Source organism: Chrysemys picta, chromosome 22 (assembly GCF_011386835.1).
Source record: "Chrysemys picta bellii isolate R12L10 chromosome 22, ASM1138683v2, whole genome shotgun sequence".
In the NCBI taxonomy this organism is placed as follows: Eukaryota; Metazoa; Chordata; order Testudines; family Emydidae; genus Chrysemys; species Chrysemys picta.
The window spans coordinates 1,728,660-1,756,640 of NC_088812.1; the positions used below are offsets into that span (position 1 = coordinate 1,728,660).

General features: G+C 57.1%; 2 protein-coding genes across 3 annotated transcripts in view; both read left to right on the forward strand.

Moving 5' to 3' along the window:
- The first annotated feature begins 107 nt into the window (after positions 1-107).
- On the forward strand, positions 108-6,588 carry C22H19orf38 (chromosome 22 C19orf38 homolog). The gene is made up of 8 exons (XM_005279572.5): positions 108-340; positions 959-1,283; positions 1,959-2,002; positions 2,255-2,347; positions 4,164-4,191; positions 4,466-4,509; positions 4,933-4,970; positions 5,281-6,588. The coding sequence occupies exons 1-8, from the start codon at positions 253-255 to the stop codon at positions 5,401-5,403; spliced, it is 783 nt and encodes a 260-aa protein (XP_005279629.4). The 5' UTR covers positions 108-252; the 3' UTR covers positions 5,404-6,588.
- Positions 6,589-8,862: 2,274 nt separating this feature from the next.
- CARM1 (coactivator associated arginine methyltransferase 1) overlaps positions 8,863-27,981 on the forward strand; it is a 51,867-nt gene continuing 32,748 nt past the window's right edge. The window contains exon 1 of one of the 2 annotated variants that reach the window (XM_065575711.1): positions 8,863-9,084. In XM_065575711.1, the coding sequence (XP_065431783.1) occupies positions 8,910-9,084 (175 nt within the window). In that variant the 5' untranslated portion in view covers positions 8,863-8,909. The remainder of the gene's footprint in view (positions 9,085-27,981) is intronic. The other variant, XM_065575712.1, reaches the window with a different exon arrangement.

The window sequence follows — 27,981 nt, forward strand, 5'->3', positions numbered from 1 at the left end:
TGAGTGGAATCACACCAGTATCAGATTGGCGTGAGAAGAGAATTGTGCATGTAATTACACCAGGGCTGAGGTCGCTGGCAGTCTCAGCCCTTTGGCTTTTATGTGAGGCTTTACATTCTCATTGCCGTAGGAAAAGGAAGAAAAGCCCTTTTACGTTCTGGGACGTTCCGTAATTTCCTCCCGAGATGGTGAAATTCCATCTTGGGCAAAACTTCCTTCTCCTTTCCGGGTACTTCTAGCTAGGAACTTTCCATGCATGTTGGGCTCCTACTGTCTAGTCACCAAAGACCCAGGACGCTCAGCAGAAAGATGAGCCTGAGGATTCTCTTTCTTTTAGCTGGTATGTTTTCTTCCCCTCTGTTTAAACTGTATTGGAAGCTTTCCCTCTGAGTGTTCCTCCAGGACGAGGGACCTGAAGAAGCTCATGCTGTATCGTATGGCTGAGGCCAGTTATAGATAGGAGGTGAGGGGAATAAGTGACCAATGATTTGGTGACTGAAGGGCATGGGGGCTGGGCTTTATCTCCAGAAGGGATTTCAGCAGGAAAATGGAGGAAGCTGTCAATGCAGCAGAGTCATGTTTACACCCATTTGAGCCTTTGGGTCAAATTTGTCCCTGGCATAAACTTTGGAGGGCTCCAGCCCCAGCCCAAACGTCTACACTGCAATTGTTAGCCCTGCAGCCCAGCCCCGGCGCCACAGGGGTTTTATTGCAGTGGGGACGTGCCCTCTGAGGCCTCTTTCGGAGAGCTGTGGATCAACTCCTGGGTGTTTCCTGAAGCTGGCGCTGCTGTGCTTCCCTGTGTCCCCAGGGGCAGGCAGGGCAGAAGCTGGCATTGCCACAGCCCATGCTGTCCCCAGTGGGCAGGACAGGAGCCCGTCCTGTGGTGTGCAGGAAACTGCCAGTCTGTGGGCACCTTGCATCATCACTTCGCTCCATCTTCCCCTGGCTATTCCAGGCTCGTTGGCAGGTCCCAGCCTAACTCCCGCCCCACTTTTTTACTTGGACGTGTCTTCCGACCCCCCTGCCCGAGGAGACTCCGCCCGGCTCGTATGCATCGCGCCGAGTGCCTACGTGGAGAGCGAGTTCTGGTTGCTGAAGACGGACCTGGTTCAGCCTGTACAGACGCTGTTTGCCTCGGAGGCCCAGCACCAAGTCACCTTCATCCTGGGGAACGTCACCGGGAAGGGCGCCGGGCAGTACCGGTGCCAGTACCGCCGCTACAACGGGAGTGCCTGGCAGATGTCAAAGTTCAGCAATGTGGTGGAGATCGCGGGTGGCAGGTAAAGGGCTTTTAGATCTGAAGGAACCTGGCTGAGCTGAGGAGAGAGCGGGGGAGTGTGGGCAAGTGTAGTGCAGTTCTTCTCCCCCCCCCCCCCCCCCCCGAGCTCTGCCGGCGCCCCTCCGTCCTGAGCCAGCCCTGGGCTCCCTCGACCTCCCCCAGCTCCGTTGATGCCTCTCAGCCCTCCAGTGCTCTTCCAGTCCTACTCTGCTGGGGCGAAAGGTTGGTGCACCAAGCCAGCTAGTCCAACTCAAAGCTGCTGGCCGAGGCTGAGCTGAAGAGTTTGTGAGGTAGGTCAGGTGCCTTCCTGGTGGTGAGAGCAGGGAGCTGCATGGTGAAAGGTACCAAGGGCGGCTTGGGTGTCAGACTTCTGGGCTCTGATCCTGGTTCTGGGAGAGATTTTGGTTTAGCTAGCGCGTGAGGCTGAGATAGGACTCCTGGGTTTCCTTCCCAGTACTGGGTGGGAGTGGGGCCTCGTGGGTCAAACAGGAGGGCTGGGCATGGATCCCGTCCTGGCTGGAGGAGGGAGTGGGGTCTAGTCTTCAGAGCAGGATGTGGGTTGGCAGGACTCCTGCGGCCTGATCTTGACTCCGCAAACCGGTGTGAATAAAGCAACTTTTCAAACTGTCTCCTCCTTTCTTTTCCATTGAAAATCTGTCAACATCCCCTCCCCCAGCAACTCCGACTGCTCCTCCCCAGCTTCCACGGCTGCTCCAGAAGGTAAGGGCAAGGACCGAGGGAGGCAGGGAATCTGCCAGGGCTTGGGAAACAAGACTTCAGCTCCGAGCCGGGGTTGGGGGGAGAACCATGGGGAAGGCCGTGGCTATGACGGAGATTGGGGGGCGCTCACCCTGTTCCAAAGCTGCCCACTTGCGGGTACAGTCTGGTGCTCGGAGTGGGGAGGGCTGTGTGGGGTCCCTTTGGTATCTGAAAAGGGCCAGGTAACGCCAGCTGTTTCTCTGCATTGTCCAGGTTCCCCGTGGCTGCTCCCTGTGACCCTCAGCGTGGCTGGAGCTTTGCTTCTGACCGTGGGCCTAGTGGTAGCAGTTGTGGCAGTCAGGCGAGGTACGAGGAGGGCAGAAGCTGGGTCCTGGACTGCCTGTGATCAGCTATAGAGGTCACCTGTAGCTCGGCTGGTGTGGCAGGGTGTTGTTATACCGCAGGGGACTGGGACTCAGGACTCCTGGGTCCTGATCCTGGCTTTGCCACTGGGTGTGTCCTGGCCAAGTCATTGATGACAGTAATTTTCCAAAGGGTCCACTAGCCAACTAGACCCCCCCTAGGCTGATACACAGAATTGCTGAGAACCCACCACTCCCATTCATCTCAACTGGAGACATGGGAGCTGAGCAGTGCTCTCTCTCTCTCTTCCATCCACCCCCCCCTCTCTCTATCTATCTCCATCTACCCCCTCTATCTATCTATCTATTCCTATTCACCCCCTATCTATCTATCTGTCTGTCTATCTATCTATCCATCTATCCCCATACACCCTGTGACGTGGCACTTCATATGATTTTATGAAAATATGCTATTAAGTGTGACTATAATGTAACTGGAATATGCTTCATGCAAAAGGTCTCTTGTAAGGTATCATTACAAAGCTATATGCATCCGAAGAAGTGGGCTGTAGTCCACGAAAGCTTATGCTCTAATAAATTTGTTAGTCTCTAAGGTGCCACAAGTCCTCCTGTTCTTCTTTTTGCGGATACAGACTAACACGGCTGCTACTCTGAAACATTACAAAGCTTATAATCTACTGCGTGTGTTCATCCTATTTGTATGTATGTATGTATCATTCTTGTATCTGAAACTAGAAATATGAAATATAACTCTGAAGTCCTATTGTAATTATGCAAAGTGTGGGCCATTAATGGTGGTTTGGAATCTTAATGGCTCCCGTTAACCAGGACAATTGACTGTAGATGGCTCTGTTTACTTGCAAGCCTTCCTGTGAGTCAGGCCGGGAAGAATGAAGGCTTGGGGTCTCCCAGGACATGTGACCATGTCACCTGGTACTGGAATCCATCTTAAACCTGGTGCTTTTCCATTTAGAAGGAGGGGTGGGGACCCAGAGAGACAAAAGATTTTCGTCTTGTGCCAAAGCTGTAAAAGGGGGTGGAACAGAACAAAGGGGCCTGTAGTCATGAGAAATCCCCTAGCTACCACCTGAGCTGGAACAAGGGCTGTACCGGGGAAAGGATTGGGCCCAGACTAGAAAAGCATCTAGTCTGTGAAAGAAGCTTATTGGAACATCTCTGAGGGTGAGATTTCATCTGTATTCAGTTTCCTACTGTATTAGGCTTAGACTTGCGTGTTTTGTTTTATTTTGCTTGGTGACTTACTTTGTTCTGTCTGTTATTACTTGGAACCACTTAAATCCTACTTTTTATACTTAATAAAATCACTTTTTGCTTATTAATTGACCCAGAATAAGTAATTAATACCTGGGGGAGCAAACAGCTGTGCATCTCTCTCTATCAGTGTTATAGGGGGGCGGACAATTGATGAGTTTACCCTGCATAAGCTTTATACCGAGTACAACGGATTTATTTGGGGTTTGGACCCCATTGGGAACTGGGTATCTGGGTGCTGGAGACAGGAGCACTTTCTAAGCCGTTTTCAGTTAAGTCTGCAGCTTGTGGGGGACGTGGTTCAGACCTGGGTCAGTGTTGCAGCAGGCTGGCATGTCTGGCTCAACAAGGCAGGGTACTGAAGTCCCAAGCTGCCAGGGAAAACGGGCTCAGAGGTAGTCTCAGCACATCAGGTGACAATCCCAAGGGGGTCTCTGTGATCCAGCCCGTCACACATCTATCTATCTATCTGTCTTACCCCCAGCACTGCTTTTATGACACCATAACATCTGTTTCCTTTTTACCAGTTAACGCCAGAAGACAACAGCTGAAAAGGTGAGAGACGTTCAGGAAATCTAATGTCACTTGGTGACAGTGGCTCATGTGGCCTAAGGAGAAACTTTCCCCACTTTCAAAAATCATTAAGGAGCATAATTCTCATTGGCTTTCAATGGGATTTAGGTGCCAGAGTGCCCAGATCCCTTCTGAAAATTAGATTTGGGGTCCTAAGTCACTTGGATGCTTTTGAAAATGTCTCCTGAGGCGGGAGGGGCTGGAGCAGGGCAAAGTGTCCTCGTTAGTTATGGATCTCACTGTGTCTGCTTTGCAGGGATCAGGAATCGTGCTGGACAGAAAGGAACTTTCCCACCACAGGTCTGTGTTAGAGTCAAATACCAAGTGCTTGTGAGGTCAGGGCGACCCCGAGGCGGCCTTGACAGCTGCCAGGAGGAGGCTGCGGGTGACGTGTCTGGAGGTGGAAGGACCGGGAGCCGGGACTCCTGGCTCTGCGGAGGCTTGTGGTCTGCTGGTTCAGTCACTGGGGCCTGGCAGCATAGGCTCCTGGGTTCACTAACTTGCAAATGAAGTAAGTCAACCTCTCCAAGCCTCTGCAGCATTTCCTGGCAGGTCCTGTCCTCTCCTGCTGGGGGGCATTGCTGTGCACTGGGAAATAGTTGCCATGTTCCACCCCAGAGGCAGTTGACATTGGCAGTCGGCAAAGCGATCCCTTTGGGGTGAGAGGGGCTGCAGGTCTGCGAGGCCTGGCCCCAGTAACGTCACTCCTCTCTCCTTTTGCAGACATGTCGTTCGATAATGGCCTGTTCACCGTCTCAGTGGTAAGTCGTCGCCTGAGGGCTTTGCGGTGAGGGCGTGAGCTGCTATGGGGCACACGGGCTGTTCTCAAGCTGGGTGCGGCTGCTGGGTCCATGGGCGAGTATTTCCCAGGCCAGCAGCTGCCAGGCAGCCCCCTAGTCAGGGGCTGAGCTTGTATTGCAGTGGCATGACGCAGCCGTCTCGCCCGGAGGGTGCAGTTTGCAAGGGGTTAATGGTTGATCCCCCATTCCCCCCCTCCCCCAAGCTGAGCCCCCCATAGATCCTTACTTTATCCTCTCTCCCTGTCTCTCCGTCCACCTTCCATTTGGCAAGACCATGGACCTGGAAGCCACAGGCAGCCAAGATGCCTACATCTCCCCAGGCTCCAGGAAAAGCCTCCGCTCCACTTCCTCTCTGGGAACCAACAGCTTCAGCACATTCAAGTCCTTGCAATGAGGGCCCGGGTGGAGGCCGGCCCCGGATGCTCCAGCTAGCGACCCCCTGGTCCCGGCCCCGGCCCTTTCCTTAGTCCTTCCTTGGGCTCGGAGTCTCCCCCAGAACAGGGCATCTGCCAGAGGGGCCATTACGGGGGTGCGAGAGGAGAATGAGCTTCAGTTAAGCCTCGTGCCTTGCTGTGCGCCTCCAGGATCACGTGACATGGACACCATGAAAAGACGCCCAGAATCTAGTCTACCTCCCGCACCGTGAGCAGCGTCACCGGCTCAGCCCTGGCAGCTGACTCGATCCCTGGGGCAGATGCTAGAAGTAGGAAGAGCCCAGCTGGGGTTGCATATCTTTGGGGCAGGATTCGTGTGCCTGGCAGTGGATTCTTCCACCGTAGCCAGAACGACATTCACACCAGCCAGCCAACCCTTTCCACCCCTCCACAATCCCTTTCCTCCAAGCAGCGCTTCCCCAGGATGACCTGACATGGGGGGAGAGCCAAAGACTCCATAAAGTCCATTGCCGTGAAGGCTGTCGTCAGACTATCGTACACGGAAGGCGCTCCTGGATTGCGGTGATGAGCAGCAGCTGTAAACCTGAGATGGACAGAGGATGCACATAGGGATGGATAGATAGAGGGGTGTGGATGGACGGGTGTGTCTGGGGATGGACATATGGGGACGGATAGATGGGTGGGTGGGAGTGGGGATGGATGGATGGATGGATAGATATGCGGCTGTGTCTGGGAATGGACAGTTGGATTTGCACACCAAACACATTTCATCTGGAATCACGGAGGAGAGAACGAGCGTGGAAGCCCCAAAGGAACTGCTTTCCCGCCTAACTCCCCCCAACTCGAACTCCCTTGTCTTCTGCCTGAGACTTTCACTGAGGGGCTTTGCAGAATGTTTATACGTTTGCTTTTTGTTTCTGTAGGAAGTGAGTGTGGTCTAGCGATTAGACCAGGGAGCCAGGACTCCTGGGTTCTATACCCAGCTTGGGATGTGACCTTAGGAAAGTCTCTTCCCCTCTCTGTGGCAGAGTTTCCCTATCTGTAAGAGGGATGATAATGACCCCCCCCCCCCAGGATTGTTTCCCAGGCTCTTTGAAGATATTAAGCACTAAGTGTTACAGTGTCTCCAGCTGCCACTGGAAACTGTAAGGTCATTTTCTGATTCAATAAAGATGTAAATTTGTTGTTGGGCGAGGCGTGAACTGTTCTGGAGAATTCTCTGTCTCCTTGTTGATGAGCTGGAGAATGTGTCTTGTCACTACTGCCCTCTCCTGGATGGAATGAGAGCTGTTTGGCTGGGTGTCACAAGCCCTATACTGCTAACAACAAGTGGTGATCCTCTTTTCACTCAGGCAGGATGAGATGATGCATTTGGGACAGAAGGAACCAGGTTTTCACGGTCCTCCGCAGCGTGGCAAGGGCTGTGAAGAGTCGTGCTCCAGAGCCCAAGGTTTAGTTCTTTAAAATCAAATCTCTCTCGCCCTTCACGGTGTGAGCCGCATCAATGGTGTGTACCTGAGTCTGCAAGCAGCCTGAACCTGCCTCTGAGAGCGGTGAACGGGCCTGTTCACAGGCTCATAGAAACGGGGGGCTGGCAGGGACCTCGAGAGGTCACCTAGTCCAGCCCCTGGCGCTGAGGCAGGACCAAGTAAACATAGACCAGCCCGGACAGGGGTTTGTCCGACCTGTTCTTAAAAACCCACCACTGAGGGGGATTCTCCAGCCTCCCTTGGCAGCCTGTTCCAGAGCGTCACTCCCCTGAGCGTTAGAAGGGTTTTCCTGGCTTCTAACCTCGATTTCCGATGCTGCAGGTTAAGCCGATTCCTTTTGCCCTCCCCTCGGGGCCCACGGAGAACAGCTGATCCCTGTTCTCCTGACACTAGCTTCAGATACCTAGGCAGGCTAATCATCCCTATGGCTGTTGACTCTGGAGCCTAATGACCATGGTTTGATGTCTGCACTTTTGACTCTCGTGCTCTTGGTGGCCTGTGCTCCCCGGTGCCAGCCCCCTGCCTGGCCCCCTCCCCTGGCCCGTGAAGCTCTGCAGCCATCACCCAAGGTGTGGGGGCCATAGAGGGAGTCCTGCTGCATGTGTCCTGCCAGGATTGGCAGCCTGGTCCCTACCGCCAGCAGGGGGCGCTGTGGGCGGGACCAGTGGGGGGCGGGGGGATGTGGGCGGGGCCGGAGAAGGGCGGGGGGCGGGGCCGGTGGAGAGCGGGGGCGGGACCGGCGGAGAGCGGTGGGCGGGGCGCTGGGAGCGCTGGGGGCGGGGCCGGCGGAGAGCGGGGGCGGAGCGCTGGGGGCGGGGCGAGCGGGAAGCGGGGCGCTGTGGGCGGGGCTGGCGGGGGGCGGGGCGCTGTGGGCGGGGCCGGCGGAGAGCGGGGGCGGGGCGCTGTGGGCGGGGCCGGAGAAGAGCGGGGGGCGGGGCTCTGGGGGCGGGGCCGGCGGGGGGCGGGGCGCTGGGAGTGTGGGGGCGGGGCCGGCGGAGAGCGGGGGCGGGGCGCTAGGGGCGCTGTGGGCGGGGCCGGCGGAGAGCGGGGGCGGGGCGCTGGGGGCGGGGCCGGCGGAGAGCGGTGGGCGGGGCGCTAGGGGCGCTGTGGGCGGGGCCGGCGGAGAGCGGGGGCGGGGCGCTGTGGGCGGGGCCGGCGGAGAGCGGGGGCGGGGCGCTGGGCGATGTGGGCGGGGCCGGCGGAGAGCGGTGGGCGGGGCGCTGGGCGCTGTGGGCGGGGCCGGCGGAGAGCGGGGGCGGGGCGCTGGGAGCGCTGGGGGCGGGGCCGGCGGAGAGCGGGGCGCTGGGAGCGCTGTGGGCGGGGCCGGCGGAGAGCGGGGCGCTGGGAGCGCTGTGGGCGGGGCCGGCGGAGAGCGGGGGGCGGGGCTCTAGGGGCGTTGGGGGCGGGGCCGGCGGAGAGCGGGGGGCGGGGCGCTGGGAGCGTGGGGGCGGGGCCGGCGGAGAGCGGGGGCGGGGCGCTAGGGGCGCTGGGGGCGGGGCCGGCGGAGAGCGGGGGGCGGGGCGCTAGGAGCGCTGGGGGCGGGGCCGGCGGAGAGCGGGGGGCGGGGCGCTAGGAGCGCTGGGGGCGGGGCCGGCGGAGAGCGGGGGCGGGGCGCTAGGAGCGCTGGGGGCGGGGCGCTGGGCGCTGGGGGCGGGGCGCTGGGCGCTGGGGGCGGGGCCGGCGGAGAGCGGTGGGCGGGGCGCTAGGGGCGCTGTGGGCGTGGCCGGCGGAGAGCGGGGGGCGGGGCGCTAGGAGCGCTGTGGGCGGGGCCGGCGGAGAGCGGGGGCGGGGCGCTGGGAGCGCTGGGAGCGCTGGGGGCGGGGCCGGCGGAGAGCGGGGGGCGGGGCGCTAGGAGCGCTGGGGGCGGGGCCGGCGGAAGAGCGGGGGCGGGGCGCTGGGAGCGCGGGGGGGCGGGGCCGGCGGAGAGCGGGGGCGGGGCGCTGGGAGCGCTGTGGGCGGGGCGCTAGGAGCGCTGGGGGCGGGGCCGGGCGCGGGGAGGCGGCGGCGGAGCCAAGATGGCCGCGGCGGTGTCCGTGTTCCCCGGCGTGCGGCTCCTCACCATCGGGGACGCCAACGGCGAGATCCAGCGGCACCAGGAGCAGCAGGCGCTGCGGCTCGAGGCGCGCACGGGGCCCGACAGCGCCGGCCTGGCGCTCTACAGCCGTGAGTGGGGCCGGGCCCGCGGGGGGGGTAAGAGCCGGGCGGTGTGTGGGGCAGCGCAATGGGGGGGCGGGGGATTTGGGGTAGGAGCCTGGGGGTATCTAGGGCGGGGGGGGCTGGTGTGGTGTGGGGTGGGGCGGGGGAATGGGGGGTGTCTGGGGTAGGGGTCTGGGTGTATGTAGGATGGGGGTGGGGCGGGGGATTGGGGGTGTCTGGGGTAGGGGTCTGGGTGTATGTAGGGATGGGGGTGGGGCGGGGGAATGGGGGTGTCTGGGGTAGGGGTCTGGGTGTATGTAGGGATGGGGGGTAGGGGAATGGGGGTGTCTGGGGTAGGGGTCTGGGTGTATGTAGGGATGGGGGGTGGGGCGGGGGAATGGGGGTGTCTGGGGTAGGGGTCTGGGTGTATGTAGGGATGGGGGGTGGGGCGGGGGAATGGGGGTGTCTGGGGTAGGGGTCTGGGTGTATGTAGGGATGGGGGGTGGGGCGGGGGAATGGGGGTGTCTGGGGTAGGGGTCTGGGTGTATGTAGGGATGGGGGGTGGGACGGGGGAATGGGGGTGTTTGGGGTAGGGGTCTGGGTGTATGTAGGGATGGGGGTGGGGTAGGGGAATGGGGGTGTCTGGGGTAGGGGTCTGGGTGTATGTAGGGATGGGGGTGGGGTGGGGGAATGGGGGTGTCTGGGGTAGGGGTCTGGGTGTATGTAGGGATGGGGGGTGGGGCAGGGGAATGGGGGTGTCTGGGGTAGGGGTCTGGGTGTATGTAGGGATGGGGGGTGGGGCGGGGGAATGGGGGTGTCTGGGGTAGGGGTCTGGGGGTATGTAGGGATGGGGGTGGGGCGGGGGAATGGGGGTGTCTGGGGTAGGGGTCTGGGGGTATGTAGGGATGGGGGTGGGGCGGGGGAATGGGGGTGTCTGGGGTAGGGGTCTGGGTGTATGTAGGGATGGGGGTGGGGCGGGGGAATGGGGGTGTCTGGGGTAGGGGTCTGGGTGTATGTAGGGATGGGGGGTGGGGCAGGGGAATGGGGGTGTCTGGGGTAAGGGTCTGGGTGTATGTAGGGATGGGGGGTGGGCAGGGGAATGGGGGTGTCTGGGGTAAGGGTCTGGGTGTATGTAGGGATGGGGGTGGAGGTGGGGGAATGGGGGTGTCTGGGGTAGGGGTCTGGGTGTATGTAGGGATGGGGGTGGGGCAGGGGAATGGGGGTGTCTGGGGTAGGGGTCTGGGTGTATGTAGGGATGGGGGGTGGGGTAGGGGTCTGGGTGTATGTAGGGATGGGGGGTGGGGCAGGGGAATGGGGGTGTCTGGGGTAAGGGTCTGGGTGTATGTAGGGATGGGGGTGGAGGTGGGGGAATGGGGGTGTCTGGGGTAGGGGTCTGGGTGTATGTAGGGATGGGGGGTGGGACGGGGGAATGGGGGTGTTTGGGGTAGGAGTCTGGGTGTATGTAGGGATGGGGGGTGGGGCGGGGGAATGGGGGTGTCTGGGGTAGGGGTCTGGGTGTATGTAGGGATGGGGGTGGAGGTGGGGGAATGGGGGTGTCTGGGGTAGGGGTCTGGGTGTATGTAGGGATGGGGTGGGGCGGGGGAATGGGGGTGTCTGGGGTAGGGGTCTGGGTGTATGTAGGGATGGGGGTGGAGGTGGGGGAATGGGGGTGTCTGGGGTAGGGGTCTGGGTGTATGTAGGGATGGGGGGTGGGGCGGGGGAATGGGGGTGTCTGGGGTAGGGGTCTGGGTGTATGTAGGGATGGGGGTGGGGCAGGGGAATGGGGGTGTTTGGGGTGGGGGCAGGGGAATGGGGGTGTCTGGGGTAGGAGTCTGGGTGTATGTAGGGATGGGGGTGGGGGCAGGGGAATGGGGGTGTTTGGGGTGGGGGCAGGGGAATGGGGGTGTCTGGGGTAGGAGTCTGGGTGTATGTAGGGATGGGGGTGGGGGCAGGGGAATGGGGGTGTTTGGGGTGGGGGCAGGGGAATGGGGGTGTCTGGGGTAGGAGTCTGGGTGTATGTAGGGATGGGGGTGGGGCAGGGGAATGGGGGTGTCTGGGGTAGGAGTCGGTGTATGTAGGGATGGGGGTTGGGGCGGGGGAATGGGGGTGTTTGGGGTGGGGGCAGGGGAATGGGGGTGGCCAGGGCTCGAGGGTGGCTGGGAGCGGGACATACCTTGGGGTCAGGAGGCGCCTGGGGCATGGAAGAGGCCTGGCCCGTGTTAAGGGGCTTGCGGCCCCATGTAGCCCTTCGGCTCCTGAGCTGGCTGTGTCTCCCCCTCCAGCAGTGGGGCTGCGGCAGCGCCCTGGTAGCTCGGGGGCCTGGAGTCTCTTCCTGTCGTCGTGCTCCTGGTAGAGGTCACCATGTGTCAGCCAGTGCGTTCTGTCCCCTGGGTCTTTGCTCTTCCTTGGGCAGGCGGGTGCCCTCCCTGGGGTTCACTTTATTGGTGTGCCAAGCTCAATAATCGTCTCCAAAGTGCGGGCGAGGTCAGAGTCCCCGGCAGGCGGCAGCTCGAAGTCACTGAGTGTTTGCCCGGGGGGGGCCCTTACCCGGTGGCTGGGCTTTAATCCCATGTTTCACTTCAGATCGTGCAATGTTTCGTCTTGTCTTCCTTGGTTTTGTTTGGGGAGGGGAGGAGTTGGAGGTGGCGGGTGCAGGGTGCAAAGTCTCTGGGACGGGTCTGTGGAGGGGCATGTGTCTGGAAGCTAGGCAGGAGCAGTAACTGTGGGTGGCACTCTCTCGGGCGAGGCTGTGTTCCCTTTTTATGGGTGCCCAACTCCAGGTTGTTTCCACTGGGCAGGAAAAGCCTCTGCCAAACCTTGGGCGGGACGCTCCAGGCCGCTGCCGGCAACGTCCCTGTGCCATGCTGCATTTCCTAGAGACATCGCCCCTGTGGCTAGCATGGCATTCCTGAGGGGTGGCTAGCAGACCCTTCGCCTTCGGTGGAGAGGCCATCAAGAAAACTCTTCCTTGCTGTTTGCTGCGGGTAGTTTGGTTTTGTGGAAGGCCGTTAGTCTCCGCTCTCCCCCCTGGAGCTGCTGTACCCAGGGAGGGGGCACTGACAGTGGTGTTATCGCCATGTGGCCTGACATCTTGAATCGCTGTCATGGTTGGAGCCGCAGTTGAATTTCCTTCACCCCCAAAGCAGTGTTGCTGGGGTTAAAAGCAGGTGCTCCAGGGCTGTTCCTGGCTGAAGTTAGCCGCCCACCTTGAGGGCGGTCTGGCCGGGAGTGTCGCCTTGCTCTGCCGAAGATGTGCTCGCTGCAGAGTTGGGGAAGCAGTGCATATCCCTCCATAGTCCACCTTCTCTCATCATCTCCGCTGAGGGCTTTGGAGACCACCAGGGCCAGGCTGCCTCTGGAAGAGGAGCTGTCAGGGGGCTGGGGGAATGCTGGCTGGGGGCCCTACTGCTGGGCCAGCTCTTCCTTCTGGGGTCTCTCGCTCGCTTTCCTCCCCCCGGCAATCTTCCGAGCGCTGTGCTCGGTTACCGCTGCCTGTCGTGGGTAGGAGTGCACAGACTGGTTGTACCAGGGCCCAGCGCCGCTGTTTCCCACCCTCAGCATCCCTCACGTGGGCATTCCCACCGCCCGAATTAGGGGTTGGTTTACGTGGCACAAGGCAGATCCAACACCCATAGTATAAGAACCTTCTTTCCTGAGCTCTGGGGCCGGAGTGAGGTCCCACGCGCTTTAATCTTTATAGCAGGGTTAGTTTATACAGCGAGACCAGATTTCAGCCGTGCAGATTACATTAATTAAATACGAATGTAAACTTTCAGTGAAAACCTTCCCTGTGCACTGCTTGCTGCCCCAGCCCTGGGAGGACTGGATAGTGACCGAAGTACGGGGGTCTAATGACGAGGCCAGTGGCATGGGGTTCAGACATTGGTTCTGTTCAGGACTCTGATCTTGGGCAAATCACTTCACCTTTCAGTGTCTTTTTTGCCTGCTTTCCTCTCGGTCCCTGTCCTGCAGAGCTTCGAAACAGCCGCTCTCTTGTGACTGGCACGCTGGGGCCTAGATCTCAGTTGAAGCCTCAACGTGCTACTGTAATATAAATAAGGGAAACAGACGAGGTTATTTTCATTGTGTGCCTGAGACCCATGTAACATGCTCCTTAAGTGTTCTCTGTTTTGACATTCGCGTGGGACTAGAAGGAAATTTGCTTTTGAATGTATTTTTTTTAAATCCGATGTTCTCCCTTTGTCAGTACGGTTCTGAAACAGCTTTAGTCAATAATAAAGCACTAATACTGAGAGCTGATTTTTTCATCAGATTTCAAGATGTTCTATTGACTTTCCACATTTGATCCCCTTTGACCAGTGGAACGTTTTTATGGAGTAAATCTGCCACAGTTCAATTGATTTCCCCATTATTAACTTCCACTTGCACCAGCTGTCCAGCTCTCCAAGTTTTGAAGCAAAGCATAGGTAAGCTATTTGGTGAGCTGACCAACATGCTCTCCTTAGCCTATGGGGTAGCAGTGCACAAAGAACGTCTACTCGGGAGTTCGTTCTTGGGGGATGCTGCGAATGCTAGTGTCTGAAGCACCGTCCCGTATAAAGTTCCGTACTGGGGAGAGGCTTTTTACATTTTTAGAAATGTGGCGTTCTTTAGCCCGACATCTGGGATGTCTCCAGCGCAGTCGTTTGGCCTGGGAGGGTAGCGAGTATGTGGAAAGCAGGTGGCAGTGGAAAGAGACGAGGTAATGGAAAATGCGAATTTGTCCTAATGCTTCATTTCAATGCAGCGTGCATGGCGGGGAGGTGGCCAAGTCCTCCTGTGTGGGGCTTCTTGCTTATTTATTAGGGTCTAAGTTCCTGCCCCACAGATCGGTGCCAGCTGATCTTTAAGCATTCACCAGTGCATGTGTCTTGGCGATTGTCGACCTCATACGGAGCCTTTGTTTTACAGTTTCTTAAACCAGGAACATTCCTGCTTCAGATTACTGGGGGGGGGGGGCTTCCTTTCTCTCTGTGATTTGCTGATGCAGCCGCTGCTCTGAGCAGTTGGAAACCTCTCCCAATGCTTTGGAACAAGAGTGACCCGGCCTTAGCATCCCCCCTTGCGCCACAAGGAATGTTGCAGTGTTACACCCCAGAAAAGATCGAGGTGGAACTTTGGTCTGAAATAGCATGAATTCGGTGCCTGTCCAGGCACCCTACAAAAACCATCTCCGAAAGATGGCTGCGTGTCCTATAACGGTGGAGGGGTGGCAAGGGGTTTCTGGAGGGGTCTACCTGGCTGCGTGCCTGTTGAAATGATTTATACAATGTTGCTGGGATTTTCTTGTGCTGATGTATGTGTTTAGGGCACGTGGGGCCTCGGAGAAGCATCTTTTTAATATGATTGAAATAAAAATAAACAGCTTGGTGTTTGTCAGGGCACGTGGAAATAGTTTTCAAAGCAGAGCTTTTTCTTTTTCCTTAGGGTTCATGCAACAATCTTTCCTTTCCCAAAGACACGCTTTTTATGCTCTGCATTCTGTGCGATGCCGAACAGCTGTCGGACAGCAAAGGCACATAGCCTTCACCTCTATTTTAAAACAAGGATTCCCAAGTGCACACAGATATCATTAGACTTAATTTCTCTTTCCCTTTGTTACTTTAAAGGGACAGCGTCAGGTTGAAATTAATCGGTTCAATAAACAAATTTCCTTTTCTATTACTAACCTCTGAAAATGATTAAAACCAATAGAATCATTAATAAAACCCCAAAACAAATGTAGATGTCTCCATTCAAGCTGTTTGCTTTGTTTCACTCAGGTGGGACAATGAAATAAGTTAGTCCATTTCAGCTCTTGTTTGTAATCCGTTTAATGGGCAGGTCATGGGGTTGCAAACGGAGATGCTTTAGTTCAAACAATCTCCTTTTTTAAAATCCTAAAAATATTCTTAAAATAGCCCTCTAAACATTTGGCCGGACCTATCCCGTTGTTTACACTTGCACATGGACGGTTGATTTTGCTATCCTATCTCAGGAACACAAGAATCTCCAATCTGGATCAGACCCGAGGTCGATCTAGCCCAGTATTCCGTCTCTGACGGTGACCAAGGACTGTGCAAAAAACCCTACAGACAGATATAGGATGATCTGCTTCTCTAAAGGTCTCATCTGAATCCATTGTAGTCAGAGACTTAAGACCTGATGCATGAGGTTTTATATCCCTTCAAAACCTTTTTGTAATTATCGTATTCCTGTTTATTGCAGTCATGCCCAGGGATAACAAAGAACGGGGCCCCATTATTTCAGGCGCTGTACAAACACGGTGTTTGCTATTTTAACTCTCTGGCTATTCTTGTTATCCATATAAACATCCATTTTCAATCTTGCTGAGTTCTGGCTTCAACAGCATCATGTGGCAGTGAGTTCCACAGGCTGTAAAGTATTTCCTTTCATTTGCTTCCTTTTAATTTTATTGACGTGGCCCCTTGGTCTTTTATGATGACGCAGCGAGAACAGATCTTCCCAATGTCAGTACCATTGATTATTCTGTACACTTTTATCATGTCCCCTTTTTTAAAGTAAACTATCCCTGGTTTTTCAGTCTCTCTTCCTATCACATGCTGACGCTCTCCTGCTACATATTGACTGTTGGAAGACCTGGCAGTCCAAGTCAGGCGAAAGATTCTCTGTGCCAGTTTTCTCCTAGCAGCATGAGTGTCTCAAACATACAGGTATCAGAGGGGTAGCCGTGTTAGTCTGGATCTGTAGAAAGCAACAGAGTCCTGTGCACCTTAAAGACATCTGTTCGTCTTTAAGGTGCCACAGGATCTTTGTTTCAAACATACGGTGAGGGTGAGTGTGTAACCTGGCTCGTGTCAGTTTCAAAGGCTAGCGAATGCAAAGCAGATGCCCAGGGCACCTGTTTGGCATCTGTAATCAGAAAACTAAATACAGGGGGAAAACTCCCTTTAAACCTTTGAATATTTGTTCCCTTTTCTAGCATGCTGTAGGTGGCTACCAAAATGGGAACACGTGGAAAGCAGGCGTGAGCACATGGATTGGTCTGTGTGCTTTAGGATGTCGCTCGTTTTTGCTGGCTACCAACCAGGTGTCGCATGGCCTGTGACATCACAGCTGGCTGTGTGGTCCGAGCCTGCCGGATCAGGCCTGTAATCGGCCGCCAACCGCGTGCCTGGTGCCTTGTGTGACATAGAAGGAGGCGTGGGCCCCGCCCCAAGGAGTTTGACTGCCTAGCTGAGGCGCTTATGCGGTCCTTGTCACTGGAGTCTGGCCTAGTGGGTAGAGAACTGGACTGGTTTGGGGAGACCTTGCTCTACCACTGGCCTTTTGGGGGACCTTGGGCAAGTCTGGGCCTCAATTTCCCTGTCTGTAAAATGGAGGTGGTGATCCTGGCCTCCTGGGTAAAGCACTTTATGATCCATGGCTGACAAGTGCCACATGGGAGCTTCCCTCGCAACCCTCTTGTGAGGCAGGGCGGTACCCAGAGAGACAGGGACTTGCCCAAGGTCACTCAGGGCGTCTGTGTCGGGGCAGGGAATTGAACCTGGGTCTCCAGTGTCCCAGGCTGCTGTCCTGAGCCCTGCCCCATCCTTCCTTTCCCTCTCGCAGCGCGAGCTGCGGTCGCCGTCGGAAAGCTCTGTGCAGAAGGGAAGTGTAGGCAGCACCTGCTCCCACTGAAGGTGCTCCCTGCGGGCGTGGAGGAGAGCGACGTGAACCCTTCGTCAGTGGCATGGTTCATTCGGAGGCCCTGGCCCCGGGAACGCTAGGACGGAGCGGGGCTGAGCGACAGTGGCATGGTTCATTTGGAGGCCCTGGCCCCGGGAACGCTAGGACGGAGCGGGGCTGAGCGACAGTGGCATGGTTCATTCGGAGGCCCTGGCCCCGGGAACGCTAGGACGGAGCGGGGCTGAGCGACAGTGGCATGGTTCATTCGGAGGCCCTGGCCCCGGGAACGCTAGGATGGAGCGGGGCTGAGCGACAGTGGCATGGTTCATTCGGAGGCCCTGGCCCCGGGAGCGCTAGGACGGAGCGGGGCTGAGCGACAGTGGCATGGTTCATTCGGAGGCCCTGGCCCCGGGAACGCTAGGATGGAGCGGGGCTGAGCGACAGTGGCATGGTTCATTCGGAGGCCCTGGCCCCGGGAGCGCTAGGACGGAGCGGGGCTGAGCGACAGTGGCATGGTTCATTCGGAGGCCCTGGCCCCGGGAACGCTAGGATGGAGCGGGGCTGAGCGACAGTGGCATGGTTCTAGCTGCGGCATGTGGGGGGCCAGGCGTGACGTGTTTCCAGGCTGGCTTAGGTGCACACTGGCTGCTGCTTTCGACAGCTCCCTTCTGGGAAATGTTTCCCACTTGGGACCTTCCCTTGGCTAGTTTGCGCACTCCAGCGTGTGTGGGGGACGCCCTCCTCTTGGTATAAAGGAGGGATGTGTGTGTTCACTTCAGGCTTTTCTCCACGCTAGGTGCATGGATCTAACCTACTGGTGGCTACGGAAGGAGCGTCTCTCAGGGTCTGTAATGTGCCAGCTTTGTTTGTGCTCCGAAGAACCTCAAGACATTCGGACTAGGAACCTTGGTTCTTTCCTCTTTGCTGTTGCCTGGGGGATGTGCTGTAGAAACGGACACTTCCTGAAATCCAAAGAGAAAGGGGGTCCAGTGGTTGAGGCCCAGGAGTTTAGGACTCAGGAAATGCTGCTCTCTGATTCTCTTTCTAGCCTGGGGCATGTCTGTCGCCTTCTTTGCCTCAGTTTCCTCATCGTACCTTACACTGAGGCTCGGAGCTCAATTGACTTTGCTTAACAAAGAGAGGGTGGAGGGGTGACGAGTTCAGTCTGTAAGGGCCTACATGGGGAACAAAGATTTGTCGATGGGCTCTTGAGACTAGCAGAGGGAGGTCTAACGGGATCCATCGGCTGGAAGTTGAAGCTAGTCAAATTTAGACGGGAAATAAGGTGTCCGTTTTTACTGCGAGAGTAATTAACCACTGGAGCAATTTCCCAGGGATCGGGGTGGATTCTCCATCCCTGGCCATCTTTAAATCCTGATTGGAGGGTTTTCGGAAAGCTGTGCTCTAGGCATTCGTTTGGGGCAGTTCTCTGGCCTGGGTTACGCAGGGGGTCGGACTCACTAGATGATCCCTTCTGGCCTGGGGATCTTGGAGTCCAGTTTGTCCAAGAGACGGTTGAGTCACTCGACAGACGTGTAGCACGGTCCTTGCCCAGGCCAGTCTGACTCCGAAGGCTGAGAGAGAGGAAGTGTCGTCCCTGTTCTTGCAGATGGGGAGCGGGGCCCGGCTACATTGACTTACCGGTTCTCCCCCTTCTTTTCAGCCAAGAGTCTCCAGGGATTCGATCCGTTAAAGGAACGGAGGCAGTGCATGGAGGCACCAGTGTGAGGCTGCTTTAAAATGGAAATGGTTGATCTGATCTGACCCTTTAACGTGACCCTCTGCCTGTGGTGAGCAGGTCGGTGGTGATCCGACTGCACAGTTTCCATCTCTCTCTCTCCTTTCCAGGGTATTTGAGCTCTCTCAATTATTGTCCCCGCTGAGCAGTTTGAACGGGCGAAGTTAGATCTCACAAAGCGTCTTGGGTGTTAACAGAGATCAGGATATTTTAAAAAAGACCTTTTCTTTAAGCTGACCGAGCCCATTCCAATCAGACAGAGCTGCTGAGAAACCTGGGCGGGAACAGCCCTGGCTTGGTTGGAGGCTGGATCAGGTACAGCAGGTCTTCTTCCGTCTCAGACCTCCGTGGCTCAGTGATGGGGGCAGTAGTGCTTTCACCTCCACCCGAGGCGAGGCTGGGGAGAGAACCTGGCGCCGTTCAGAGGCCAGCTAAGCCGTGGGCTGGGCTGGACGCGGCCTCAAGGATTCTGTCCGCAATGCTGTTCCGAGAAGTCCTTTCTCCGGTGCGTGTTCTGCGGGAGTTGGGGTGTTCCTGGCCTCCTGCTGGCCGGCGTTGCTGGCCTGTTCTGTATCTGTCTCAGCCACACCGTTGTCTTCTAGATTTGTCCCGTAAAGCGCTGGTTGGATGGAAAAGCAACAGCCTGGAGAAGGTTTACATTTATGATTTCCTCCCATAGACGTGCGTTGTTACCCAAGGTCACTCAGTTACGTCTACTCCGCTTTCAAACTTTGCATCAGCAAGAGAACGATGCGTGAGTGTAAAACGCTCCAGGTATGGGGCAAGCGGCTTCTCCTAGCCAGAGTGCCTTCAGCGCACTGACGCGATGCTCGCTCTGCCTTGATGCTTCCTCCAGTGGCTCTGGGCTTCCCCCGTGATTGCAGTCGGGGACCTGAACGGGTGCAGACCTGGCGTACGGGTGCTTCTCTGCTGCCTGGGGTGGCTCAGGCGATGCTAACCACTCTGACATGGGAGCTCTTAGTCTTCCTTGAGTCGAGGGGCTCTTTTGGGAGGGACCTAAGGCCAGGCCCGAAGAGACGTGGCAAAGCGCTCTCTGCCCGGGTTGGTTCTTGCTGTGTTGATGGTGTTGGATGTTGGAACAGGGCGGAGTAGGGGTCCCTCGTTACCCAGTTGCTGCTCTGTCACCGTGCACCCCGCCCAGCGCCACGTCTGTGACAGACAAGAGTCCCCTTTGGCTGCTAGAAATGGCGTTTCTCGGGCCAGCCGGGAGGGATGTGTTTGAGCCCCAGCCGCCCACCCGCTCGCTTGGCCGGCGTGTGTTAACGAACTCCTACTTGGACCCATGTGGGAGCTCTGCGGGGGGAAATGCTGGGAGAGCCCACTGGGCACGTGGCAGGGGTGTAAAATCGTGATGCTCCCTCCCTCTCTTGGCGAATACCCCGGCGGCATGTGTTCAAACAAACAAAAAATTCCTTTGGGCCTGAAAATTCTCTCGGGCCAAACCGTCCTGTAGCTGGCTTTTGCTCCGTTTTCGGAGGAGCCTTGTCTAGTGGGTAAAGCACCGGCGCCTCGAAATCCAGGTGCTGTTCCATTGCTGTCTCGCTTCGTGCCTCAGTTTCCCCATCTGCAAAACTTCCCCTTTAAACAGGGTTTAAGGCTTGGTTACTTGCTGTCTGTAAAGTGCTTTGAGATCTACACAGATTTGATGCGGGAGGAGCATGCGTGGTGGGCCAGCTGATGGTGTGGTTCTGGGGACAGTCTTGCTGTCAGTATCCATTGGCTCCTCCCAGGTGGGTTGAGGAGAGTCCTCCGCTGTCGGGTATTTAGGAAGGCAAAGACCATGCAGCCTGTGGCCGTCCTTGGCTAACTCCTCCCTCCCATCAGCAGAGGAGTTCCTGTGATGTAGCCAACTTCCTCTCGGTCTCTTGCCGCCCCGCGAGACAAGGTCTCACCCGCCTAGCTAACGCGACGCGGCTGGAGCTGCAGGAGATCGGCTCAGCTCCCCGGCAGTCCAGAGCTGTTAGGACAGGGGGTCTCAAACTGGGGGTCGGGACCCCTTGGGTTGCGAGGTTTATTATGGGGGGGGGGTCGCAAGTTGTCAGCCTCCACCCCAAATTCTGCTTTTCCTCCAGCATTTATAATGTTTGTTTTTAATGTATAAGGGGGGTGGCACTCAGGGGGTTGCTGTGTGAAAGGGGGCACCAGGACAAACGTCTGAGAACCCCTGTGTTAGGAGAAGGGATCTGCCCTTCTGCACCCTTGCTGTCGGAGTCCGGCTCACGCTGCCTGGTTTAATCACAGCCGGAATGTAAACGGCCTTCTGCTTCGTGGGGTTTCTGGCAATGCTGCTGTCCCGCTACGTTACTCCAGGAAAGGGGGATTTCGCGTTTGCACGGCGCTTTTCCTCTTCAAACGGCTGTGCCGATGCTGCCTGCTTCATCCTGAGTGAGGAGGATCCGGATCATTATCCTCTTCAGACAGCGGGGAAACTGAGGCACAGGTGCACTCGCTTACACACAGTCAGTGGCCGATCCGGGACAACCTAGCTCCTGGGGCTGTGACTGGCGGCTAGGCCACGCATCTTCCTTCCTTCCTTGGCCTAAAGGCCCTTCCTAATTCGGCCCTTATCTGCTCAGCCAGCTTCTCCACCCCCTTGCTCTCCGAGTGGTGATAACCTCAGTGAATCCCTCTTTGCGTGTGTGGCTGTAGCGATTTCAGATCATTTCTCCTCCCTCGCATTAGCGAAAGCGCGAAGTGGTTCTGAAAAGTGACTTCCAGGCCCTGCCCCTGTAGAGGAAAATGTCTCAAGGTCCAGTACGTTCCGGGCCCGCTGTTCTGACCCAGCCTGTCCAGGCTTCGAGGCCCAGCTCCCGATTCTGTACTGCCTTCCCAGCCCTGGTTAGGGGAGCTCCCTTCAGAGGGTTGCCCGCAGTGCTGCTGGTGTTGTTTCTTAATCAAAGGAGGAATAAACTCCCCTGACCAGGGACTGGCAGCGAAGCCTTTGTGTAAAGGCAGGGAGGAGGGACAGGGCCCCCCAGCACATAAATAGGGACCCTCGCTAGGGTAGCCTCTCTGTAAATTATTCGCCAGCCTTTCTGTTCTTTCAGCCTGCCTGGAAGCCCAAGGCACATCTGCTGTCCCTTTGATTGCTCACAAAGAAGCCAGGGGCCCCGCTTGACAGGCTGATTAACATGGATGCGAGAAATTTGCATTTAATAGCTTTCAAAAGCAGCACCTTGCGCGGCAGAGCGCGTCTCTTTGGCTGGGATTGAAACCCGCATGTTTGGGGTCCTTCCCCTCGCGTTCCCAGCACAAGTCAGGCTCCCAGACCATGTCCTGGGTGGCTTTTTCTGCCTTCAGGAGGCAGATCTGTTCGGATGCCATTGTTCTAATTCTCTAAGTGAGGATGTGTTTGCCTGCCGAGCCCGTGGCCTGGTCTCTGACCTCACGTAGCCCTTGCCTGGATTAGCAGCCGCTGATTTCTGCAACGTGGGTTCTTTGGTCCTTCATCTCATGGCTGAGATCCCTTCCTAGCAAGCAGGAGATCTCTGCCACTGGGACACCCAGATTGTGGGCACAACCTCCCGCGTCTCTGCTGCCTTCGACACCCAGAGCGAGGTGCTGGAGACGCCGGATACAACTGGAGCATTCCAGGAGTGACCGTTGTGTTGCCACTTCGCCAGTTTGCAACATCCTGAGCTTAAAACGAGAAGCTGAGTCTAAACGCCAGAAACATGATTGAATCTCGGCTAGTAAAGCGCCGCTCCTCTGCCTGCTCTGCAGTAAAGGCCTGGGGCGACTCGTGGTTCATTTCCAGCAGGAACTTTCTTCCTGGGTTTTTCGCTTAACTTGCAGCGCTTCCCTGCTCCCAGAATTAAAGGAACTCCGTGGAAAGTGGGAGGGGCTTGTAGGAAGCCCTGGGGGTGCAGCGTGGACCCCCCTCAGCTTGTCTCTGGCCTGCCCTAGGTGGACAGATGAGGGGAGTCGGTTCTCCCAGGCCGGTTCGACCAGTAGCTCCTCTCCTGAGATGGCCAGTCGCTATCCGACTTGTGCCCCCTCCCTGCTGAAATCAGCAATGGCGTACCCTTAGGAGGACAGAACTGAGCGGGATTGTGTGCCGCACAGATCAGATGGGGGGCGGGGGGGCTTCAGGCAGCAAAGGGGGACCCCTCCCACACACCCAGGAAGAAGAAATCCACAGCCCAGATTCCTAATGAACCTTCCCCTTCTCCTCCCTGCCTTTGTGGCCCCGCCCCAGGGCGGGGAGACGGGAGGATGGCTGGCTGCGGCTTGGCTCTCCTCCGCCGGCCTGGTCCCCCCTCTGCTGGTTTTGCTTTCAGGGTAAGATGTAAGCTGTTGCTGTCGGTTCCTGGTCTGACACCCTCCTGCTGATTTTGCCAGGGCTGGAGAAGGGCTGTTTGCACAGAACTGGCCCTGTCCCCTCTCGCCCCACCCCCAGGCAAATCTCAGGCTGCAGACTTGGGGCGGAAAAGGTTTATTTTGGCTGAGGGCAGCAATTCTGGCTCAGACTCATGGGCCCATGAATGAGCGGCTCAGAGCCCAGCTGCTGGGCAAATCCGTGGCTAGGAATCCACATGTGCGGGGGTCTCGAAGGCAGGGCGGCTGCGGTTAAATGAGGCTGAAGATGCTTTCGCTGCTGTCGGTAGGGCAAGGGGGGGGGGGGGGTCGCGTAAGCAAAGAGCAGAGTCGAGTTTGGGGGTGGGTGGGTTGGTGTTGGAGAGAGACCCTCCGAGCTGAGGAGCCTGGATGCAAAGCTCTCGGCTGTGTCGGTTTCCCTGTTCTGCCGGGTACCTTTACAGCGGAGTGTCCCGCAGATGCAGGGTTCTGCGGACGTGTCCCGGGCAGTCTGATGCAGCGACTCTCTCGGGGAGCGGGTGGGGGTTGAAGAGATGAAGCCACGTCACGCCCTGCCATCCCCTCGGCGGGACACATTTGTCTCCAGGTTTTCTATTACTGCCCATCACCGGAGTGTCTGGGCACCGTCCCTGTAAATCACGCCTCGGGAGATGATGGGTTTTCTGGTGTGTTCGTATTTCAACCCGAACAAAAGCTGCGTTTTCTTGCCTTCAGCGTAAAATGTGAGTTTGTGAAAGGCACAAAGATGTTTCCAATAAAATGAAGCAGGAGCGACTTTATTTTCCATTAGCCCTTAAAGCCCCGATCTCAGGTGGGGCCTACGTACAAATAGTGACCAACGGTCCTGCCCCAAAGCGCTCACGGGCTAAATAGGGAAATGGTGGGAGGGGAAACTGAGGCACAGAGCGACCGGGACTTGCCCACAGTCCCCCAGCAGGTCAGTTCCAGAGCTGGGAATAGAATCCCGGAGAGTCATGGACTAGTGCTCTATCCGCTAGGCCATGCTGCCTCGCCATCTGGCAAGTAAGCGGCTTCAAATGGACAACATTCGCCCAGCTCACGTTGGAGGAGACTGGTGTTTCTGGGAAGTGTGGGGAGGGACTGAGAAGCCGTGAGGTCAGCGGAGAGCTCAGGAGAGACAGCCTCTTTGTTCGTTTTGCACAGCGCCTTGCCCGGTTGGCTCCTGGTCCGTGCCTGCAACAGAAATCAGAAAGGGGCCTGTGGAGACCCCGTCCGGGAGTCGTGATTTCTCCCAGCACAGATTGATTGCCCCTCCTAGGGGAATGCAGGTCTGGAGCCCCTGACCCAGCCTGCCGAGCGTGCTGCTAGCGCAGAGCAGGCAGGATCTGCCTCTGAACGTGCTCTGAGGAGAACGCTTCCTGATCTGCGGCTTCGCGTTCGCTTACAGGGAAAACCCCCTTTGAGTAATGCCCGGACTGGAGCTGTGCAGTTGGGGTTTTTGGCTTGGCGGCGATAGGAGTGGGAAGAACAGGTTTAATTACAGCATCGGCGTGAGAGCCTCTTTGATTCTGGGAGTAAGATGGGTGAGAAAACGCAGTGTGTGTAGGGAATAATTATACACTCAGCCCTTTCTAGCTTCAAAGCTGCTGGCACCCAGTCCTCTCCTGGCAGCGAAGTCAGCGTTAGCCCCGTTCCATCGGCTGGGAAACAGGCGCGATGGAGAGGAAGGGTGGTGCAGTGGGTAGAGCACAGCTTGTGAATGGAGGGACCTGGATTCAAGTCATTGTCTTCTGACCTTAGCAAGTCATTTTAGCTTCTCTGTGCCGCAGGCCCCATCTGTGTGGGGATGGGTGGGATCTCGGCTCTCAGAGGGATGTGGGGAGGATAAAGTCATTGGAGACTGAGGTGCAGATACTCTGATAACGAGGGCCACGTACGTCACGTGCCTTAGATGGGACTTGCCTGAGACTACCCCCTGAACCAGCAGCAGAGACCTGGCTCTCCATTCTGCACTCAGCCCACGTCTTGGCTTTCTGCAGAGCTGGGAGCTTGAACCCCGTCTCTACGGAGGAGATCGGCCTATTGCAGCTGAGAGGCGGGGTGGAAATGAAGCATTAAATTTTCCACGTGACTAAAGGCGGGTAGAACTCGACAGGTGAGGTCGTCTTAATGCCTCTTGATGGATTTCTGGTGGCAGCTAAAGGCTCGCACCAGTCCAGCTCTGCCCACTAGACGACACTCCCTCCCCGTGGCACGTGGACGGAGCTGAGTGAATGAGCAGAAACGTCTCCTCGTGGAAGCTAGCAGGGGCGGCCTGGCCAAGATCTGACCTCATGGTCCAGTGGCTGTGGAACATGGGGAGAGCCCTGAGTTCGAACCCCTGATGCACTAGACTTGCTGTGTGACCCTGGGCAAGTCCCTTGGCCTCTGTGAGCCAGTTTTCATCTGCCCCACAGGGAAAATAGCCCCGCCCTGCCTCCCAGAGGGGCTCTGAGAGTGAATACACTAGAGTGTGAGGCGCTTAGGGGCTCCGGTAATGCAGGCCAGGTGAGTACCAGAGAGAGACACCCTTGGCAGCTTCCGTGTTGCTGGGCCGGAGATGGGCCCGTCAGCGGCAAGCTGTGAAGGCCCCGAGAGGAGAGTCACTGATTTTTGGGGTCAGCCACAATTGAGCTAGGACATGCGCCAGAGGGGGGCCGGGAGGCGGCAGCAGCTGCTGCTCTGAGGCCCCAGGGAAAACGGGCGCTCTGGTTTTATTAGTGACTTTGGCTTTTTACTGATTTTCCCTCATTGTCATCTTTGTCTTCCCCCCTTTCATGGCGACAGCTTGAGTCTTTATTTCCAGGGGGAGGGAAGTGTCATAAAACCCTTTGCATTTGGCTGGGCGTGTGGTTTTTTTTCTTTTCTCCCCCCTGTAAGTCTGCCGAGATAAATAGCTCTGATTATATTTTTTTTATACAGATTCTGTAGCATTAAGCCAGCTAGCGAGGGGGAGGGCATGAGCCACGCAGTGCTCACAGCTTTGCCCTGGCCTCTTGCACCTGGCAGACAGAATTCTGGATTAAACAGAAAATCCAGGAAGTGGGGATCCAGGCTGGTAGGTTTCACTGTGGGTCCTTCACACCTTTGGCGGCTCCAGGGAGCAGAATTGTGCTCTTCTTTTGCGTTGCAGTGTGTTGTGTTGTCCAGTGGTTAGAGTGGTGGTCAGGACTCCTGGGTTCTTTTCTCTGCTTTGAGGGGAAAGTGGCCTAGGGGCGTAGGAATGATCAGGCTGGGTCCATCTAGTCCAGTGTATTGTCTCAAACTGCGGCCAGTACCAGCTTCTCTGGGCAGAGCGGTGAGCGTCCTGCAGTGGGTGGATTTGAGATCATCAAGGTAAGTCTTCCTGGTTTCTCGTAGCCAGAGATTGGCTTGAGCTCGAGGCTCCTGGTAGAGCAGTGGTCTGGCCAACAGTACTTGCGCCTGGGTTCCATTCAGGAAGTGGGGTCTAGTGGTTAGAGGAGACAGGACTGGAAGTCAGGACTCTCGGCTCTCAGAGGAGAACAGGGTCTAGTTGTTAGAGAAGTCTGGCAGTCCAGATTCGTGGCATGTTACCAATTCCGCCACCAAGTGAGCTCTTGGGCAAGTCACTAAATATCTGCCCCGGGGGGTTTGTGAGGAACCATGAGGTTTAATTCATTGTCTGCATAGTGTTTTGAGGTCATGTGGTGATAGGTGCAGTGCATTGTCTTCTCCAGGAGGGAAGCCACCGATCTGGTCTGTGATCTATGCTGGCTTCCCAAGAGCGGCTAGCGACTTCTGGATGCTCGGCCTGAGGTGCCTCGGAGAGGGCTTGACTTTTCAGAAAGCTCTGAGCACCCCCCTCTGAAAACCAGGCCCCTACTAGGTCCCCCAAACCCACTAGCTCTTGGTCCGGGGCTCGTCCGATGCATTTGGTTTGTGGTTTAATGTGCACCCTGCATTGCTCCTGAGTGCATCCAGTTCCCAGTCCGCGCTGTTGGTGACGAGCTGCTGTCCACGCTAGGCCTGTCCGTGAGACGGCGGTGCCTGATGCCAGGCAGCCCAACGGGGACTCATGTTCAGCATGTGTGACCAGAAGCCCCTGACCTCTAGCTGACCCGGGCTCGAACCTGGGCCAATTAGGACTGGAAGATGCTCAGGCTGATGGCTGGTTGATAACCTGTCTGAGATGAGTTGCCGGATCCAGATCCCCAAACCTAGCGGTGTAGTTGTCTCCCTTGCTGGCCGGCTGCCCAGGGTTGAGTGGGCTGTGGAGTTAAGGTGGGTGGGGCGTGTGTGGGGATCCTGAGGTGCTGAAGTCAGTCCCTGCTGCCAGTGACATGTTCACGTGTCCGTGTCTGGCGCCGTCCCTTGGACCAATGCCGAGTCACTTACAGGCAAACGAAGCAGAAGGATAAACTCCCTCTCTAGAGAGGCTGCAGCCTTTGCACATCCTGCCTCAGGCAAGGACGATCCCCACTGGAGGGAAAGCCCGGCCCCTGCATTTATCTGTCTTGGGTCCTTATCTGGCCCCTGTCACCCAGGGTCTGCACACCTCCCAGGGAGGGGTAGGGGAGTGCCACTGTCCCCATCGGGCACATGGAACCTGGGTAGCCTGGGGCCTTGAACCCAGAGTCCCAGACTAGTTCTCCAACCGCTGCCCTGTCCTTCCTCTTCCTGCTCCTCCCCAGCACAGTCTGCAGCATGACCCCCGCTCGGCTCGGGGTGCTGCAAGTCCCCGTCCTTTGTCTGTTGTCCCTCGCGGCGTGGCAGACATTTGAGAGCCTGCCTGGCCCAAGGAAGGCGCTTTGGGGAAGGAAGTGCCCGCAGCGGAGAGCGTCCGTCTGTTGAAGACGGCATTGGAGTCTCCGTGCCCAGCAGCAGAAAGTCTGCCTTTTGCAGTGTAGCAATCTCCGGGGCCAGAGCCGCCGCGTGCCACAACGCGGGGAGGTGGGGGGGTCGCTTGCCTGATTTCCACCAAGGAGGCTTCTCGCCAGCTCCTTTGCTTTGCTGCCCCAGATCTCGCTCCGCTGGTAACGGGACAGCTCGGAGGATGGAGCTTTTCATAGATTCCAAGGGCAGAAGGAACCCATGTGATCTAGCCTGACCTCCGGTGTAGCAGGCCAGAGACCTGCCCTCAATGATTCCCAGAGCAGAGCTGTTAGAAACACCTCCTACCTTGATAGAAAAATGGTCAGGGATGGAGAATCCACCAGGACCCCAGGGACACTGTCCCAACGGTTAATTACTCCACTCATTAGACACGGACAGTCTGAATTTTGTCT